This window comes from Salmo salar, chromosome ssa16, assembly GCF_905237065.1.
Source record: "Salmo salar chromosome ssa16, Ssal_v3.1, whole genome shotgun sequence".
NCBI classification, from domain to species: domain Eukaryota; kingdom Metazoa; phylum Chordata; class Actinopteri; order Salmoniformes; family Salmonidae; genus Salmo; species Salmo salar.
The window spans coordinates 29,825,273-29,842,517 of record NC_059457.1 but is presented as its reverse complement, the minus strand read 5'-3'; the positions used below and the strand labels follow the sequence as shown (position 1 = coordinate 29,842,517).

The 17,245-nt window shown below is 44.7% G+C and overlaps 1 protein-coding gene across 3 annotated transcripts in view; it reads left to right on the top strand.

The window, feature by feature from the left end:
* The window catches only part of mctp2a (multiple C2 domains, transmembrane 2a), a 41,629-nt gene that overhangs the window by 14,500 nt on the left and 9,884 nt on the right, over nt 1-17,245 (top strand). For all 3 annotated transcript variants that reach the window (XM_014149112.2, XM_014149114.2, XM_014149115.2), the window contains 11 exons: nt 2,120-2,320; nt 3,033-3,163; nt 3,267-3,453; nt 3,636-3,729; nt 3,842-3,944; nt 4,044-4,146; nt 4,292-4,393; nt 4,545-4,619; nt 4,936-5,055; nt 15,458-15,577; nt 16,622-16,663. In XM_014149112.2, coding sequence (XP_014004587.2) covers nt 2,120-2,320; nt 3,033-3,163; nt 3,267-3,453; nt 3,636-3,729; nt 3,842-3,944; nt 4,044-4,146; nt 4,292-4,393; nt 4,545-4,619; nt 4,936-5,055; nt 15,458-15,577; nt 16,622-16,663 — 1,278 coding nt within the window. The remainder of the gene's footprint in view (nt 1-2,119; nt 2,321-3,032; nt 3,164-3,266; nt 3,454-3,635; nt 3,730-3,841; nt 3,945-4,043; nt 4,147-4,291; nt 4,394-4,544; nt 4,620-4,935; nt 5,056-15,457; nt 15,578-16,621; nt 16,664-17,245) is intronic.

Below are 17,245 nucleotides of genomic sequence, written 5' to 3'. Positions count from 1 at the left end.
ACGCCTATTCACTCGCTACATCTGCCAGAGTTTAATCTCCTGATAGGCCAGTAGACAATCTCCTTTTGATGTTAAATAGATAAGAAATAAAACACATTTCATTTACACATTGTATGCTCTGCAGATGGATAAATGAACAGACAAAGAGACAGAAATGTGTGATCCGACTCTCCCGATGGTCCTCTGCTCAAATGATGGTACAAATGTAGACTTCTGCAGAGGCAGACGGCAGTGCCAAGATTTGCCTGTGGCAGTATGACTATGTTCATTTTGTGACACGATTGAATTAATATTTTTTTTATAAATACAATATAAAATCCTGTTCCATTTCACACCTATCCTGGTGTCTGGGACTGAGCACTAAGCTCTTAGTCATTCTTCATCTCCCAGTGCTACTCCCCACTCCTGTTCACTCTCAGTACAACTACCACAGAGACAGTGAATCGAAAATGCCACAGTAAAACTCCGTCTCTGTGCGTTGTGTGATAGTGTTTCTGTCTGGAGGGGGCTGTGTGGGAGAGCGGGGGCTCTGCTGTTTGAGGCACGTTGCCAGTGTGAGATGCCAAAGATTCGTGACGCTGATAATTCCCAGGCATAGTGGGCAATAACCCAGATGTTAGGATGTAATATCACAGCTGTGGATGGACAGAGCCGCGTTACCAGCCAAATGGACGTAGGTCTGAGCCCATCCTGCTCGTCCCCATGCTGTCCTAGCATATGGAAGCAATCGCAGACCCCTTTAAGGACCAGGAATAGACTCTCTTTAGGGGCCACTTACAGTTAAGTGGAATTGTTTTGTTGGCCGCTGAGATAGAAATGTGTCCAAGATAAACACTTGGCGGGCCTTGCTTCATGTCGCTCCTCCACTCCGCTGTGTTCCTCCTCTTTAGAGAGGAGATGAGGGATATTTATAGGGCCGAGCAGCACTGTGCCGTGGTATTCCATGTTAATACAGGTCCCTCAGACGTACAGGCTTTGATCCCCAGCGGCCTGGGCCCTGGGTGGCGGTGTGGGCAGTGACCCCAGAGAGGATGGGAGGTACGGGGTGGCAGGGGAGCCATAGCTGGGGCTGGGCTGGGCTGTTTGAAGCCATGCCGGCCAGGGCAGCAGAGGGAGACAGAGTATCAAAGAGGTCGGAGCAGATTACAGTCCTGTTCTTTAATTACAGTCAGCCCCACACATCCCCTCTCTCTCTGCGGTTTGTTTTGAAAGAGATGGCCTATCACTGCACAGGCTCAAGGGAACTTTGAACACATAGATGCGTATCAAGGCCTGTTTCTCCCACTCTGTAGAGCCTCAGATCTATCTCTTTTCAAGCATTGTGATTTAGGCTGAAATTGGAGGCAGTTAAATTGTTTTGTTTTTTAGACTGACGCTTCTCTCATTATGGTGATTGTGGGTTTATTCTCACGCCTATTCAGTTGCAACATCTGCCACAGTTTAATCTCCTGATAGGCCAGTAGACAATCTCCTTTTGATGTTAAATAGATAGTCCCCGTCTTCCCCTGTGGCCCGGAAGGACGGTTAGATTTGGGAAAAGCTGTCCTTGATGTCTCTGTGTTCTGACATCCTGGACATCTTGTTCCTCTCATACCCTTCTAGCTGATTTGAGATTTGATTGGATAATTGAGATTTAGTGAAGAATAGACCAATGTGTACAATGCTGTATATGTCATTGCCAGGCTTTATGTACATCCATGCATAATTTGCTGATGAGAGGGCTGTGTGGTTGGTTTGCATCATTACTCACTGCGGCCGGCTGTCTCCTGTGCAGTATGCCAAGTGTCCTGCCTCCCCACACTCTGTCTCTAGGTCTGTGATGAGTGGGACTGTCACAGCCAGGGACATCTGGCGGCTCTGCTCACTGACACCCCCCTCTCTCCAGGAACCTCTCCTCTCCCCACTGACGTGGCTCTGCTACATTCACTGGAGAAAGGCTAATGTGCTCAAACAGAAAGAGGCTGTAGCCCATGCAGTCCATGCAGATGAGGTGCCAGACTTGAGGCGCCGGTGAATAGTGGGGTAGCCACTCAGAGGATTTTGTCATGGAGGGTGTCCTAATGCAGCTGTGTGTCCATGTTTGTGTCTCTCAGTGTGTGTCCATGTTTGTGTCTCTCAGGGAGGCCAGAACCAGAAGGGGGACCAGTCCCAGCCACAGGATAAGGACCAGACCCAGGGTTCAGCTGAGGCCACCAATATGAGCCAGCTGTGGAGTGGCGTGTTTGGTATCACCCTGTTAGAGGGACAGGACATGCCTGAATACGGCCAGGGGAACGTCTATGTGCGTTACAGACTGGGAGAGCAGAAGTACAAGAGCAAGGTGAGCTTATTTCTCGATCTATTAGTCCTTTTGCCTCCTCCCTTCCTTTTCTCTTCCCTTATTTGCACATGCTCTCCACCCTCCTTTCTGCTGCTAATTTCTTCCCCCTCCCCTTTCTCTCCTTCTCTCCCTCACTTTCTTTCTCTCTCCCTTTCTTTCTCTGTCCCTCCCTTTCTCTGTCCCTCCCTTTCTCTCAGCAGGTGTGTTTCAGTGTTTTACCTCCACCTTGGCTCACTGGAGCATGGCAGAGCAGCTCATTAGACTGGGCATCTCTCTGCACCATGATCTCCTTCAGGTGGAGGGCTTCACTATGCTTCACTTGATTTGCATACCCAGCAGGCCCTGCTCGTCTACCTCTACTTGTTGGCCTCCCTCCTGATGATTCTGCAGCGCGCCAGTCTTGTGTTCTCATGTAATTTCTCTGTAAACCTCTCTGGTTTTGTTTTGGCTTGTTTGTTGAACAAAGCTAATTCTAACTGGATGCTGTCAGTAGTTACAATCCTAGAGAGGAGGCTGAGGAGCGCTCCCTCTCCTCTCCCCCACCCCGTCCTGGTCGCACTGAATGAAAACTAAATCCACCTGTCATGTAATCTCTGCTCATTGTGACACTGCATTAAACCTGACACCGCTTTGCATCAGGCCGTGTGTGTTCCAGTGCCCACCCACACTACAGTACTGTATCAGCACTATGCTCTATCACTCTCTCCCTCAGAACCTGTGCGTTCAGGCCAACCCTCGTTGGAGGGAGAAGTTTGACTTCAACAAGTATGAGAACTGGCTGGAGCTACTGCAGGTGGAGGTGTTTGTTAAGAGAGGCAGGAAGAGTGAGGAATCCTGGGGAATGTTAGTATGGCCTTGATTGTCTGATTGTTTGTTATCTTGACTGTTCTTTTAGATGGACATTGTTCAGCCGTGATATTGAAGGCTGATACCGTCTTGTGTGCAGGTTTGAGGTGGACCTGTCCAAGCTGCCAGTAAACACACAGCAGCTCTACACACAAGCCCTGGACCCAGGCAAAGGCAGGCTGATATTACTGGCCACCTTCAACCCCTGCAGTGAGGTCTCCATATCAGACATTAACAAACCTCCCCTGGAACAGCCAGACGAGAGGGACCAAATACTGGAGAAATATGTTAGTACCTTTAGGGAAATATTACTACTTATTCATGTCACTTTTGACATTTTACATGCTTGAATAAGTAAGTACAAGCAGACAAGTAAATACATTTCAAAAGCTATCTATACTAACTTGAGGAATACTAACTTGCGTTTATACATTTAACTAAGACTGATGGTATCATTTTACCTTTGCAGAGTTTGAAGAACTCTCACAAAAGTGTGAGGGAGGTTGGCTTCCTTCAAGTCAAGGTTTTCAATGCAACAGATCTCACATCAACTGATCTCAATGGTGATATATCACTCCACTTTTAACCATTCCCCTTTGAACTGGTTACATTCTATGGCTGAGTCCATCTACAATTGCACACACAATGTAACACAGCGTTGTTCTTTCTTTGCAGGGAAAAGTGATCCATTCTGTGTACTGGAGCTGGGGAACAGCAAGCTACAGACTCACACCATCTACAAAACACTCAGCCCTGAGTGGAACGAAGTCTTTACATTGTACATGCGTTTTTCCTTGGTCTTATAGTGTACTTTGTAAACATTAATGGAAATGAATGTATTCATTCAGATCTGGACTAACTAGTTATCTGTTGACAGCCCAATAAAGGACATCCATGATGTGTTGGAACTGAAGGTCTTTGATGAAGACGGAGACAAAGCCCCAGACTTTTTGGGCAGAGTGGCCATTCCACTACTCTCTGTAAGTTGGGGATCCTTTGATTCATAATAGTTTATTAATTGACATTGACAAGTTGTAAAACATGTCATGGGTTAGAGAGGGAGGAGCATCTTCAGTAAATACGAATGTGGTGCAATTGATTGACATGCATTTTCTAACGCTACAGGTTCAGAATGGACAGCAGGTCACCCGAGGGTTGAAGAATGAGAACTTGAGGGGTCCAGCCAAAGGTACCATCTCACTGGTGATGGAGGTCCACTATAACCCAGTAAGAACTCACTGGCTGATTCTAGCCAAGCTCATGCTCTTTGACAATTGACCCAATCATTTAACTTACTGATTCTTTAATGATTTCTCCCATTGCATTGAGTTTCCTTTTCATTGGATATGTCTTTGACAATTTGTAATATCTTTCTCAGGTTAGAGCCGGCATCAAAACCTTCAAACCAAAAGAGGAGAAATTCATGGAGGACAACCGAAAATTCTCGAAAAAGGTTTGCCTTCGCAATGAATGTTAGGCCTATAGAATCTAAAATGAATGATTTAAACACATAAAGCATGGTAGATACAGTTTGTTGGATGAAGGAGTACTGGAACATGCTCCTTAAATCACAGAAACAAATCTTCCATAGGCAAGCAGCATATATTAGCTTTGATTGGTCATAGCCTAACTATTTGGCTCAAGACAACAAACCAGAAAAGCCACACAGCAGCAAATAAGGCCTTGAATAAACCTGATTTTGAATCATACACATAAAGCTTTTATCAAATCATGCTAGCTGCCATTTTGTTTGAATTATTTCCCATTAGGTCCTTGCCCAGAATATCTACCGAGTTCGGAAAATCACCCTGGCAGTGCTGCATATGTTACAGTACATTAAAAGCTGTTTTCAGTGGGAGAGCACACAGCGGAGTATAATAGCCTTCCTGGTAAGTCATTGCCCCATGTTAATGAACTAGTTCCAAGCCTTGGGCTGTGCAATTGGTGTATCCTATTTCACTGCAGCACTATTTTAACACTTTCTTCTGTTCATCTGCAATCGATGATAGACCAGTACAGTATGTTCAGGTATAGGCCTACTTAGATTCTTGTTACTGTTTCTCAGTCACATGCTCCCAAGAATTGACACGGCCAGTCTTTATCTTCATTCTGAATTTGAAAGTAAAGTACAAGCTGTGCTATATCCTTTAATTCAAACCCCACTTGGCTTCCTTCAGTGTTCTTCTGGCACTGGGGCTTTATGTGAAGGCCTTGGGTCTGGCTGTTTGGTCATCTGACTTCTTAGCTAAGCCCTCTTCTCCTGGGGACGGTGTCCTCTGTGTGGAGTAGTAGTGACAGTTGGCCTGGGAGATTTGAACCTTGTTTTAAACGTCTCTGTCTAGCTGTTTTAATGAGGCATTGTGATCTAATACCCTAAGCTGAAATAATCTTTATTACACCCTGTGAATCCCCCACCTTAAAGCACATGTAATGTCATTATGAATAAGAGCATCCTCGTGCCATAAAGCCCTGGCAGCATCAAGTCAGGGTGAGGAAGCGGTCACAGACAGGGTGTGTGAAGATTCCTTTCTTCACAGCCTTCATTCCTTTCTATGTTCTGTTTTGGGGGCGACGTGTATTTCATACCTGGTGTATTCTATAAACTCTGCTCACTGATCCTCAAGTGGATATCCCCTCAGGCAATGGCCAGTCTCACGGTATCAGTACAGGTATGGACACAGACAGACAAGGAGACAGACTGGCAGACAGGAAGCTAGTGTGTGCAGGCAGATAGACAGAGACTGGGAGGGAGAAAGGCAGGTAGTCAGCAATGCGGGCAGGCAGGAGGGTAGGCGGGCTGACGGGTGACAGGTCAGCGGGATAGGGCCATCTCCTGGCCCCCACCTATAATTAGATGCTCTGCAGGCCACCAGAGTGTGTGGTGGCACACTCTAATCTTTCATTTCCACTTCCACTACACCTGCTGTTCAAGACCAGCCCACAAATAGGAGATCTGAGAAGGGAAAAGCAAGGCTTACTCTCTGGCATACTGTGACCAGAAATATGTACTTTTTTGTTGCGTATTTGTACCTAAAGATTAACAGTTTGAAATGTTTGGTTGATTTTGTGTAAGAGCTGAGTGCTCCTGTTGCAGGGATGAAATGGTGTGTTGTTTTAAAATGTGTTATCTTGATTGTGAGTAAGATGGACAGTTTGTGGACAGCACAGCTGTACCCATGCAGTTCTATTTAGAGACAGACACACTGCAATAGAGCAGTCTGGCTATCTGCACTCCACTGAGCCCTATGCTTTCCTCTGGAGAATGCTTTCCTCTTTCCTCTGGAAAGCATAGCGCTTGTGTTAAAGGTGTCTGCCAAGACTTGGCTGAGGAGAGAGTGAATCAGCCTGCTGATAAATAAGCAGTGTTTATCACCCACTCACCAGCAGATGGGAGTTAGACTGGAGAAAAGTTCTGGTTTCTAATCAGGCATCGCATCCTCAACACCTCACTACATGAAGAGCAGCAACAATCAAAACCTGAATATGGCCTTTGGAGCGACAGTCAAAGAGAACTATTGAGTATTAACACAAACAGACAAAAGCCTTGCCATGTGAGACAAGAGTGCAGCCGAGGGGCCTTTACAGCCATTGCAAGCCCAGTGGCGTACTATTACACACGCCATTGCCCTGGCCCTCTGTGGGGTCAGCCACAGCACAGCTACACGAGGATCACTCCTCCTCCCAATTTGCAATTAAGTTTGTGTTTGGAGCTGTCGGAAGCAGCATGCCATCGTGTGCCTTAATGAAACGAGCTACCTCTCCTATATTTATATCTTTAGGCCCTGCTAATAGGTAACTGATTCAGACACTGACAGATGGCCTCCGCTTGCCTCTAAGATGTGCATAATTAGAGGATTGTCTTCTCTTTTCTACAGCAGCACTCTGCCTCTGCTGCTTCTCAGAATATGCTGCTAGGAACGGCTGCAGTGTAGGCTTAGACTTTAATATACATTACAATACATTATTTATCAGCCAGACAGACCATTGCTGCCGTTTTACACCACATGCATCCTGAAATGCATTACCGCTGATGTGGTTTCATCCCTGGACTGTGGGATCCTCCGCTAGTGCCTTACCAGAAAGCCTTAGCCGCCAAGCCGCTGTAAGTCCCATAGGCTAATGCTCTGACCTGCTCAAAACATGCAGTCAATTCAGGGAATGTGGATCTTCGTGTGTGCATTATGAAATACCTTTTGGTATGTGTGATGTACTTTTTGTTTGTATGAGAGATTTCTCTCACAAAAGGAACAGTGCAATCTAGTCTCCAATGAGCTGTATTGGCAATGTTTCGACCCTTAGGTCTGCATCAGGTCTGATCCATGTTAACAGAGGGAATTATGGAGAATATAATTTAAAACAAAAACGTCTCAGTCACAACTTTTCCCTTCAATTGGCCAGCAGCATACCACCCTGCATCCCACTGCTGGCTTGCCTCTGAAGCTAAGCAGGGTTGGTCCCTGGATGGGAGACCAGATGCTGCTGGAAGGGGTGTTGAAGGGCCAATAAGAGGCACACTTTCCTCTGGTCCCCCCACCAAAAAGAAATGCCCCAGGGCAGTGATAGGGTGCTGTCTTTCGGATGGGATGTTAAATGGGTGTCCTGACTCTCTATGGTTGCTAAAGATCCCATGGCACTTATCAGAAGAGTAGGGCTGTTAACCCTGGAGTCCTGGCTAAATTCCCAATCTGGCCCTCATACCATAATGGCCACCTAATCATCCCCAGCTTCCAATTAGCTCATTCATCCCATCTCCCCTGTAATTATTCCCCAGGTTAGAATGTTTTCTCAGTCACTTACCTGGTATAATAATGGTTAAATAAAAATTCCCTCATTTGTGGCAATCAGAAAAGTGAGTATTCTGAGTAGACTATTTAAATTGGGCATACAATGTACACTGTTTTAAAATCAAGATGGCTCATCTTATAATTATAATGCGAAGAGGAAGCCTGTTAAGAATGCAAACTTCTGCAGCACTGTCATTGTTTGCAGGGCTTGAGGTTACTGATTCTGATTGCGTAATCTCCTTTGTTAGTGGAGTCTATACTATTTGAAGTTATACCTTGGATTTTCCACCCGTAGGTTTCAGTTCCAAAATAGCAACTTTCTAATTAGGTAATGTTCAAATAATATTTTGCAAGCATTTAAAAAAACTTCTGGCAAAGCCTCCTAAACGTCTTCATCGGTAAACAGAAATACAAACAAGAAATTTGGATTTCTTTCAGCGCTTGTTTATGCTACAGTAATGAGCCTAGGATGTGCCTTTTTCTAAAGTTTGTCAATGGCCTGTTCCCTTCTTCTGGGAGAGAGAGAAAGTGTGACAGCTAAAATCTTCATCAAATAACTCCCTTTTAAATGTGCTGCTCCCCAACACTGAGCTAGATGAATGTGCCATACATCAGCAGCAACTGCAGAGAGAGGGGTCACCCAGAGTTCTTTCCTGTAGATATTTCCAGTGCCTGTAGATGGAGCTATAGCACTGCTGAACTATGTAGTGGAGAGCCTGATGGGAGATAACTTCTCCCAGCTAGAATTCTTCATGGAAAAAAACTGTAAAAGTGAAAGCCTCCATTCTGTGGATCTGCTGGACCAACAGAACAGAAGTTTCTGTATTAGCCAGACATATTCATCTGTTTCAGAGGTTTAAAGTTGAGAACAATTTAGATTTAGATGAAATGGAGGGAGGTCCTCAAAAAAAGAAAAGGGATTATTTACACATGAAAGCTGATTTTGAGCTTCTCTGTCATTAGAGCACTTTAAGTATTTAAGTAGAATTAATATTTTAACATATTAGGTGGTCTCGTCTGTCAGGAGTTCTGATTAGAAAGAAACCTGTATACCTTATGTGAGTATTTGAACAGCTTTCTTTTTGACACTGCCAGGTAGCAACTGGTTTAGACATCATTTGACAGCCTGTGAAATGCTGATTGCCTCACATCACAGACTGTAAAGATGGCTGTTGATGAATGTTTGATGCGGTGCAGCTGAAAAACACTGTTGGCAGCTGCCACGGCTGCTTTTTTTGGCTGATAGAATCCTCATCTCCCAGATGAGAGCAGGACAGGGTCAGATCTGGATCCAGAGGTCCCAAGGGACCACCTGTGAGGTGTCGCCGCACCCCGCCCGCTTGCCCCCCAGCCTGGCCCATTACCCAGAATACCAGGACGACCAGGATCAAAGCCATAGTCAATGCTGTCATAATTATTCTAGTTAACACCGTCCCCAAAAATGACATGTTTGGTGAGCACTGATCTGTCCCTTTTTGGTTTACTGCGATGCAGTATGTATGACCAGAAGAGTGTGAGAGGAGTGTAAAGTCAAACTGTATACATGCCTGTGAAACCTCTCGTTCCTTTCTCTGCATCTGTTTTCTTTCTGTTGAAAAAGTTGGAGGACTGTGTGTGGCTCGGCTGGCTGGCCTTAAAAGAGTGGGTTCTTGCGTCTCGGGGGTTACACTCTTTAAACTCTATGGCTGTGGGAGTTCTCACAGAGTTTGCAGTGGGAATATGGCAGGAAGGGAGAGGGAGACAGCCCTTCATCGTGATGTGTGCATGATTTTGAAAATAGTCTAAGATGTATTAATTATTAAAGAATGGGATATCAGTATCCACAATTATTGAGAGCCGCCTTCCTATTTGAAATAGTCAGTACTGCTATTGAGGTGCCACAATGGATGGCAGTGTGTCAGTTGACAGCTCTAGGGGCAAGCTGGTAACCGTAACCTTGAGTCCTCTTATTATACCGAGAGCCTTTCTCTGGCAGACAGTTGTCCTCTCTCAATTAGAGCGTTAAATAACATATTTTCTGCAAAATAATACACTTGTTATTTTCAAGTTTATTTTAATAATTAATTGTCTTGTATTGTATAATATATTCATTTTCATTACAAATATAAAGCAGTATGAAATGATCATTTCAGAGGATAAACAAGATGATGTTGCTATGAATAACACTGCAGCCCTCTGTGTTGGGGCATCCGCCGTGGTGCTTTGTCTGTCCCTCCGTAGCGCTTTAATATTGTGCTTATTTTGGCCCCAGATGAAGTGTGCTCTGTGTTTAACCCCGTGGTGTGTGCCGTATCGTAATGACTGCCTCTAACATGCTCACCACCTCCCCAGTCACAGAGGACACCTCTCCCTAGAGCCTGTGACCTGACCGCGTCTGTGTGTGGCTGTAACGGGGCAGACCTCGGCCCGTGTGTGCTAACATGTATGTGAGCCGAGCTGACAGGGAGGGAAGGGAGAGAGAGTAAACGCTACTCCCTCCCTCCCCACCTCCTCGGGGGAAAAGGCTCTCATGAAGGATTTGTCACCCAGGAGGTCGTTCAGTGTTAACGCTCCCGACACGGATTAAACACTTGTGGCCAGTGCTGGAGCTTGGGGTTGGAGTGGTCACTACTGACAGGCACCACGGGGCCCCTACTGACCGCCCTGGTACAACCCTGGTCCAGCCCCACTCCACCCTGACTCCAGACCTGCTTCAGCATTGGCATGTGTCAGACAGGCAGGGAGACAACGGCCAGCACCGGTCTTGCAAGGAAATGCTAATGCCCTGCCTAGCGCTGCTGATCTTCTCTTGTCTTCCCTTCCCTTTGATAAGGAGCCCGCTATCGCCATACTGTATTAGTACTGGCATCCTTACTAGCAGCCACTGAATTTTCTTAACATTCCTTGAGTTGTAAGCTTTCAATTTCCTTATTTATGAATCATTATTGAATTAAACTCAATTAGATGCATAACTGGATGTGAAATTAATTTCCAGATTCATTTTTCGAATTGAATTAAATTGATGGAGTTTACATTGAAATGTATTACCTTGTTTCATGGCATACTTAAAAGCCATAGCAGTAGTAAAACTCGGGTTCATTTTGTTTTATTTTTTTAGATATGGCTTGGATGATCAGAAACTTGTCTATACCAATGGTTTATTTGTGTGTACTGTGTATACATTCTTTAGTGGTCCGAGCTGCTACAGATGATACATTCATGCTCAAGAGGGAGATGAGATTTCCCCTCTCTCTCTCTCTCTCTCGCTCTCCCTAGTCAATACGACTTGAGCTGAGCGTATGTGAAATATTTATTTAGCGTTAGCTCTGAGCACCATGGCTGCCCACACCATCTCTACCTGCCCTGCAGAGAAATCTCATCTGTGCTTCCTCTCTGCCTCCGACACCCCCTGAAAGCCCCTGAAAGCCTGTCCCCTTATTGGCCCGAGCTCACCGCAAATGACATGTCTAATTTCTCTGCGTTTACAGCTGCTTTAAAGCCTGCCGCCGCCGAGCGTCCCCAACATTAGCCCTTAGCTAGACTCTCTGTTCCAGCCTGGCTGAAAAAAAGGCCTGCGTGAGCTGAGCAGCCACTGGTGCCTTTGATTCATTATTAATCTCTTTTTTTTTATATTTTAATTTGAGGAAGCAATGCAGATTACTCCCACTGCCCTTGATTTCACCCAGAAAAAGTACATCTATATCAGAGTGGCGATTATGCAAGGTTTTTACCCCTCTTTACATTACACACACACACACACACACACACACAGAAAGACACAGAAAGACACAGAAAGAGAGGGACAGATACCCCTGGAGCCTGTAGTCAGCCTTGTTAAACTTATTCAGCTAGATTCATGTAATCTGGCATCCATCCACAGCCCCACTGACTGACCCCCATAATGCTAGTTGGCTCTCTCCTCTCTCTGCTCTGTTTTTCTCTTAGTTTACAGTAGCTTTCCAAGCTCAACCAAAGATAGACACAGAAGAGATAAGAATTGCCCCTTTTTATAGATTTCCTATAGTTACAGTATTAGAGCTGCTTAGTATTGTATTTGTAATTACGGTGTCCTCCTTAATGCAAGCTTAATGTCAGGGTAATAACGAGTGATACACTATTATTGCTATAATTGTAGGATTAAATACATTCAAGGATATGATTCCCCATAACATCACATTTCATTAGTTTGGCACATACAGTATATGTTTACATGGAGCTGTGTATATGTGCAGGGTTTGGCAGCCCTCCTGTCTAGTGTTTAGTCAGTCAGTCAGTCAGTCGTCTGGGTTGGTAGAGTGGGCCCTCTCTCTCCCATTAATCAATTTGCAGGATGGTAGAAACTCTTGGAGAAGGCGTCTTCGACCTTTTGTTCCTACTGCGGTCCCCTCTCCCCCTCCTGGGAGAGTGTGGGTGGTGTGAGCTGCCATGCTTGCTCAGCTTTAAGAGTTATTTTATTCACACTTTTAATCGCTGAGTGCTTTATTATTAGGTGCTGGATTCTGCTGGCCAGGGGATCTGCATGAGAAGGCGCAGAATGCATTTACTGAAATCATATTAATGGCACTATAAAACAAATCTGTCAGCCTGTTGTTAACCCCGCTGGCAGAGTGGCGCTGCCCAGGGTCGGCCCTTCTCCAGGCTCTTACAGGTGGCTAAGGAGAGTACATCTCCATCACCTAATCCACTGCGTGCTAATATTTTTTATTCATTATTAGTTATTATCATTATTAGACACCCCATGCATAATCATGTAGGCATTTTTCAGTAAAATGGTGTTTGTCAAGGGAAGTTTCCTACATTAAAGACACTCCTCCCAGACACACATACTAACACTTGTTCAATTACAAGTCGTTCATTATCCAATTCTGCTGTGTGTAAACGTACCGTTCAGGTAGATCATTAATTATTAGCTCCCCTGCTTTCTGTTTGTTGCTTTCTGTCCTTTTAGTGAAATAAATGACTGCTTTACCGCCAATGTAACATATTAGTGTTGTAGTGTTTTGGACTTTAAGGTTCCCGTTGTCATGTGTAATTTGTAGTGGGATAAAAAAAAACTACGATAGGACTGAAATGAAATGGAGCCCAACTTTGAGGCCCATTAAAAGGTGGATTATTTTCAATATAAATGTACACTTAAGCCTGACAGGTTGCACTTTGTCCACCCCGTCCTTTAATCACTCACGCTCGGCACTAATAAAACAGAAACCACTTAGCGAGGAATTAGTTCTGTCTCCATTTCACAGAAGCCTCAGAGAATGTGAGGAGACGGGGGGAAAAGGTATACCTTTGCCTCTGCTCATTAATGAGAAATATCTGATGGTGAAGACGCAGCTCTGTGAGCCTGTGTGAAGGAATTCCAGCAGCTTTCACAGATGTTCACAGTTACATTTTTATTCGTGTTTTTAAAGAAAGCATGTAAATTCTCCAAACACGAACTGACACACCGTGAGGGAGGAATTGTGGAGATATTTCTGACAGTTTTGGTTTATACCCTCATTTAGATGCTCAGTTTAGACACAAGGCATTGTATTTCTCTAGCCTTTTATCTTGTCCACCAAGCCGGAGCGTGGTGAGCAGAAATTTGCATTAGTGGGCGATTATGAATACCTGTGACAGATTCTCTCTGCTGACTCCCTGGGAGGAAATGAATTGGCTCCCATTGTTGACTCGCACAGGAAGACAGAGACCAGGCAATTAGACTTTAGTGGTTAATGTAGCAGCTTTTGCAGGGAGGGCAAGGGGGGTTCAACATTCCTGCTGGGCTCATGTCAGTTTGCAGGCATTTTTTTTTTGCGGGAATGCTCTCAATATGACAAGCTACCTGTCCAGCAGCCTGCTGAATTCCTCTGGGGTGAAAATAGTGTAGGTTTAGAATAGCCTCATGGGAATAGAGGTGACAACATATGACGTAGGTTATTCATAAATAGAAGCAGACATGCTGAAGCTACCTCCGCACATCATGCAAATTCAATGTTTACTTTTAGGTTTTCCCACCAGCGTTAGTTGTGGATGCGTAATTCAAATAATTTGTTATGGAGAAATTGCAGTAACATATTGTTCATATTGTGTCCTCACATCTTGGTCATCCCACGGTGTTGTTCCTACACTTCACGTTACACAGATATTATTGAACGATAGTAAACCTATGTGATGGGGAAGCTTAGGGCTGTGAGAGACCAGTGTTTGGAGCATTACTCATGGTTCACGTTTCCCTGGAGGCAGTTTGAATCCATTGAACCCAGGCCTGGCGTGGCAGTAGGTAGACTGCCTCAGAGCCAGTAGGGCTGGAAACAGGCTGATATGACAGGACCAGTCTGCTGTTTACAGGGCTCAAATGGAGGCCTGAAGGCCCAAGCGGTTCACATCCTGTCTAAGGTCTAAGTCAAACATATTGTTTCTACTGTAACAAGCCCCCAGCAGTCCACACTCAAACGGCACAGCATGCTATTGTAGTGAGCTAGTGTAGTGTTCTGAGAAACCATCCCAGTCCTCATTCCATTGGGTGTTGTAGGTTACTAGGTTTGTTTTCTTCTAGCCTTATGGTTAAGTTCCTCCTCTCATGAAAACAAAGTTGAAGAAAGAGAGGAGTTTTTGTACCTTTCAAAGAGTAAATCATATTTTATGATATAGAAGGGACTACTTATATCCATTACAAAAGAAAATGGCCTCCTCAGAAACGGGTAAAATGAATGTCTAGGCAGAGTGTTACACAGTAATAGATATAAAATAATACTAACTTTGAAGACTTCATTTCTTCATTGTCAACTTGCTGGTGTGCTCCTCCTCACACAGTGGATCATTTCAGCTAGAGCCAAACTCATTAGGCTGTCACTAAATGGGTTTAAATGCAGCCGTCCAATTAGTGCTCTGCTGTGAAGTGCAGTGGGTGTTGTGTGCTGTGCTTACCGCCGCTTCTTTACAGAATTATGAGGGATTACTCATTCAGTGTGATCCATCTTATTTCTACCAGGGGTCTTGGCTTTTCTCACTATCATCACTGTGGAGGGGTAAACGTTGCAAATGCTTCTCCAGTTGCCATATGTTCCTAGTCACAGTCAGTCAGACAGCCCAAATTCTTCCCAGTCTAAGAGGGTTTGATATGCCGTATAAAATACAGGATTCCATTCCTATCCTTGTCAGACTTTCTGTTCTGCATAAAGGCACACTGCCAGCACTGTTATCGCTGTAAATAAATGGGATTTTGGAATATAACAAATTATCCCCAAATGCCTCTCTTACCTCCCAGCCACTAAGAGGGGAAACTGATGCTGTGTAGTGTAGTGGCGTTGCTTTGCATTCTGCTGTGCTGTTCATGGGGCTTGGGCGGTAGGTAAACCCATTATGTTTATTTGGAGAGGTGCATGCTGGGATGTGTGAGGTGAGCAGGACATTATGTCTGGGCTTGGGTTCTAGCCCATGTTGTATGACGGCGATGCCACCCTTCGTGCTGTATCCGTGCTGTTTGTGAGTCTCACACCCCACTCTCTCCCACACTATGCCTCTCCCTGACCTCCCCCTGTCCTTCCAGACCTTCATGGTGATGGTTTGGACCTGGGAGCTCTTCATGATGCCCATCTTCCTGCTGCTGCTTATTGGCTGGAACTACTTCCAGGTCACCCCGGGGAGGGTCAGCAGCAATCAGGACCTGGTGAGTGTCTCCTCCTACTGTACTGTACTCTATACAGCTCTAGTCTATACTACACACGTCATAGCAGCTCTTCATGTCCCCCTCGCCCACTCACTGGTCAGAAGCATACAGAGCAGAGCAGCCTCTGGCTGTCAGGACATAGATTGGCACTCCCACTAGAATTTGGCTGTGTCGAACTGCCCACATTGCTCTATAATAGTGAATGAAGAGTATGTCGTTAACATATTTTTTCAAAATATTAGCAAAATTCATTTTTCATTTATTTACTATGTTGAGGCATATACAGTATTATTTGAGCATACAACATTGTATTGATGCTGTGTTGATACAGTTCTAGACACAGGGTATTGATTACATTCTCAAGATGGTACGGCTATCTCCTCTATCAAAGTCGAGGTTATGGAAATCATGTCTCCCTTAGCCATGTCCGTAAAGGTTAATGCTGTTCCCACTTCTCAATGTCCCCCAATTTCACTGTGTTGTAAGCTATCTTGATGGCCAGGGCCCTGGCCTGCAAACATCCCCTCCCTGCAGCAACATCCCCAACACCAACCCACTGATTGTGTTTGTGGCTGCTGGCAAAGATGCAGTCCCTGGGCAATGTTAAAGCCCAGGTTCACGCTCATATCAAGCGTGGAGCCTCTTTCACCTCTCTTTGACCCTGTGCCCAGCAGTAACACAGCCCTGTTCACAGGCAATGTCACAGTGTGCACCATGTAGGCGTCAGGGATGAGTTGACGTAAGGTAAACTAGGCAACGGCATCCAAATTAAATGTGTTTTTTTTCCCTGTTTCTGTTTTTCTGTTGTGAAGAAATGAGATTGCTTTGCTGTGACAGTGCTCTTGTGAGGAAGGCCCTCTTTCACCTCTCCTTTTGTGTGAGGTCACCCCTGTGATGCAGTCTCTATGAAACAGGCCTCTCCCAATAGGGGTATATGTACTAGAGCAGAATTTCATTTCTAGGTGTTTGTTCACAATGCTCCAGTGACCGCGTGTGTCCCTGTCCATTTGAAAACACACTCTACCTCTCTCCATTCTCTTGTAGACGAACATGAACATGACCGATGATGAGGAGGAAGATGAGAAGGTATTTTATTTGATTTATTTCTAACTATTTTTATAGTCAAAAATTCTGGATGCCAGTTATACAAGTTCTAGTTGTGACTTTTGCATAGTTCCACTGGAAATGGTCTCGCAGAAACGAACATTTAATGCATTCAAAATTAGGACAGAATGTAGGAAACGGTAATGCCATGTGAACAAACACATCTCCTTCAGCACTTACTACATTCTATTCCATTGGGTATTCAGTATCACTACAAATGTGCTCTGCCGCAGTATCCCAGTCCTTTGAAATTCAAAATCTAAGTTAAACTGCATCATTAATTGAAGTTTGTCTGCCATTGGGGATTTTAGTAGCGAGTGAAGATGTATTCACTTTTCTAAATGGGATGGTTACTATGAGATTTACCTTTTCCCTACCCTAACAAATTAGGCTAAGCACAACGGTACAGCAGTATACATATTTACAGACATCTGTACAGTATGTACTTATCTATTCTATAAAGATCATCACTCACTTAAACAATTGGACCTCTGTATTCATAATGATGTCATATTTCTAATTGTTCATCTGAATGGGATTTTTATCTCTTGACACCCAATACCA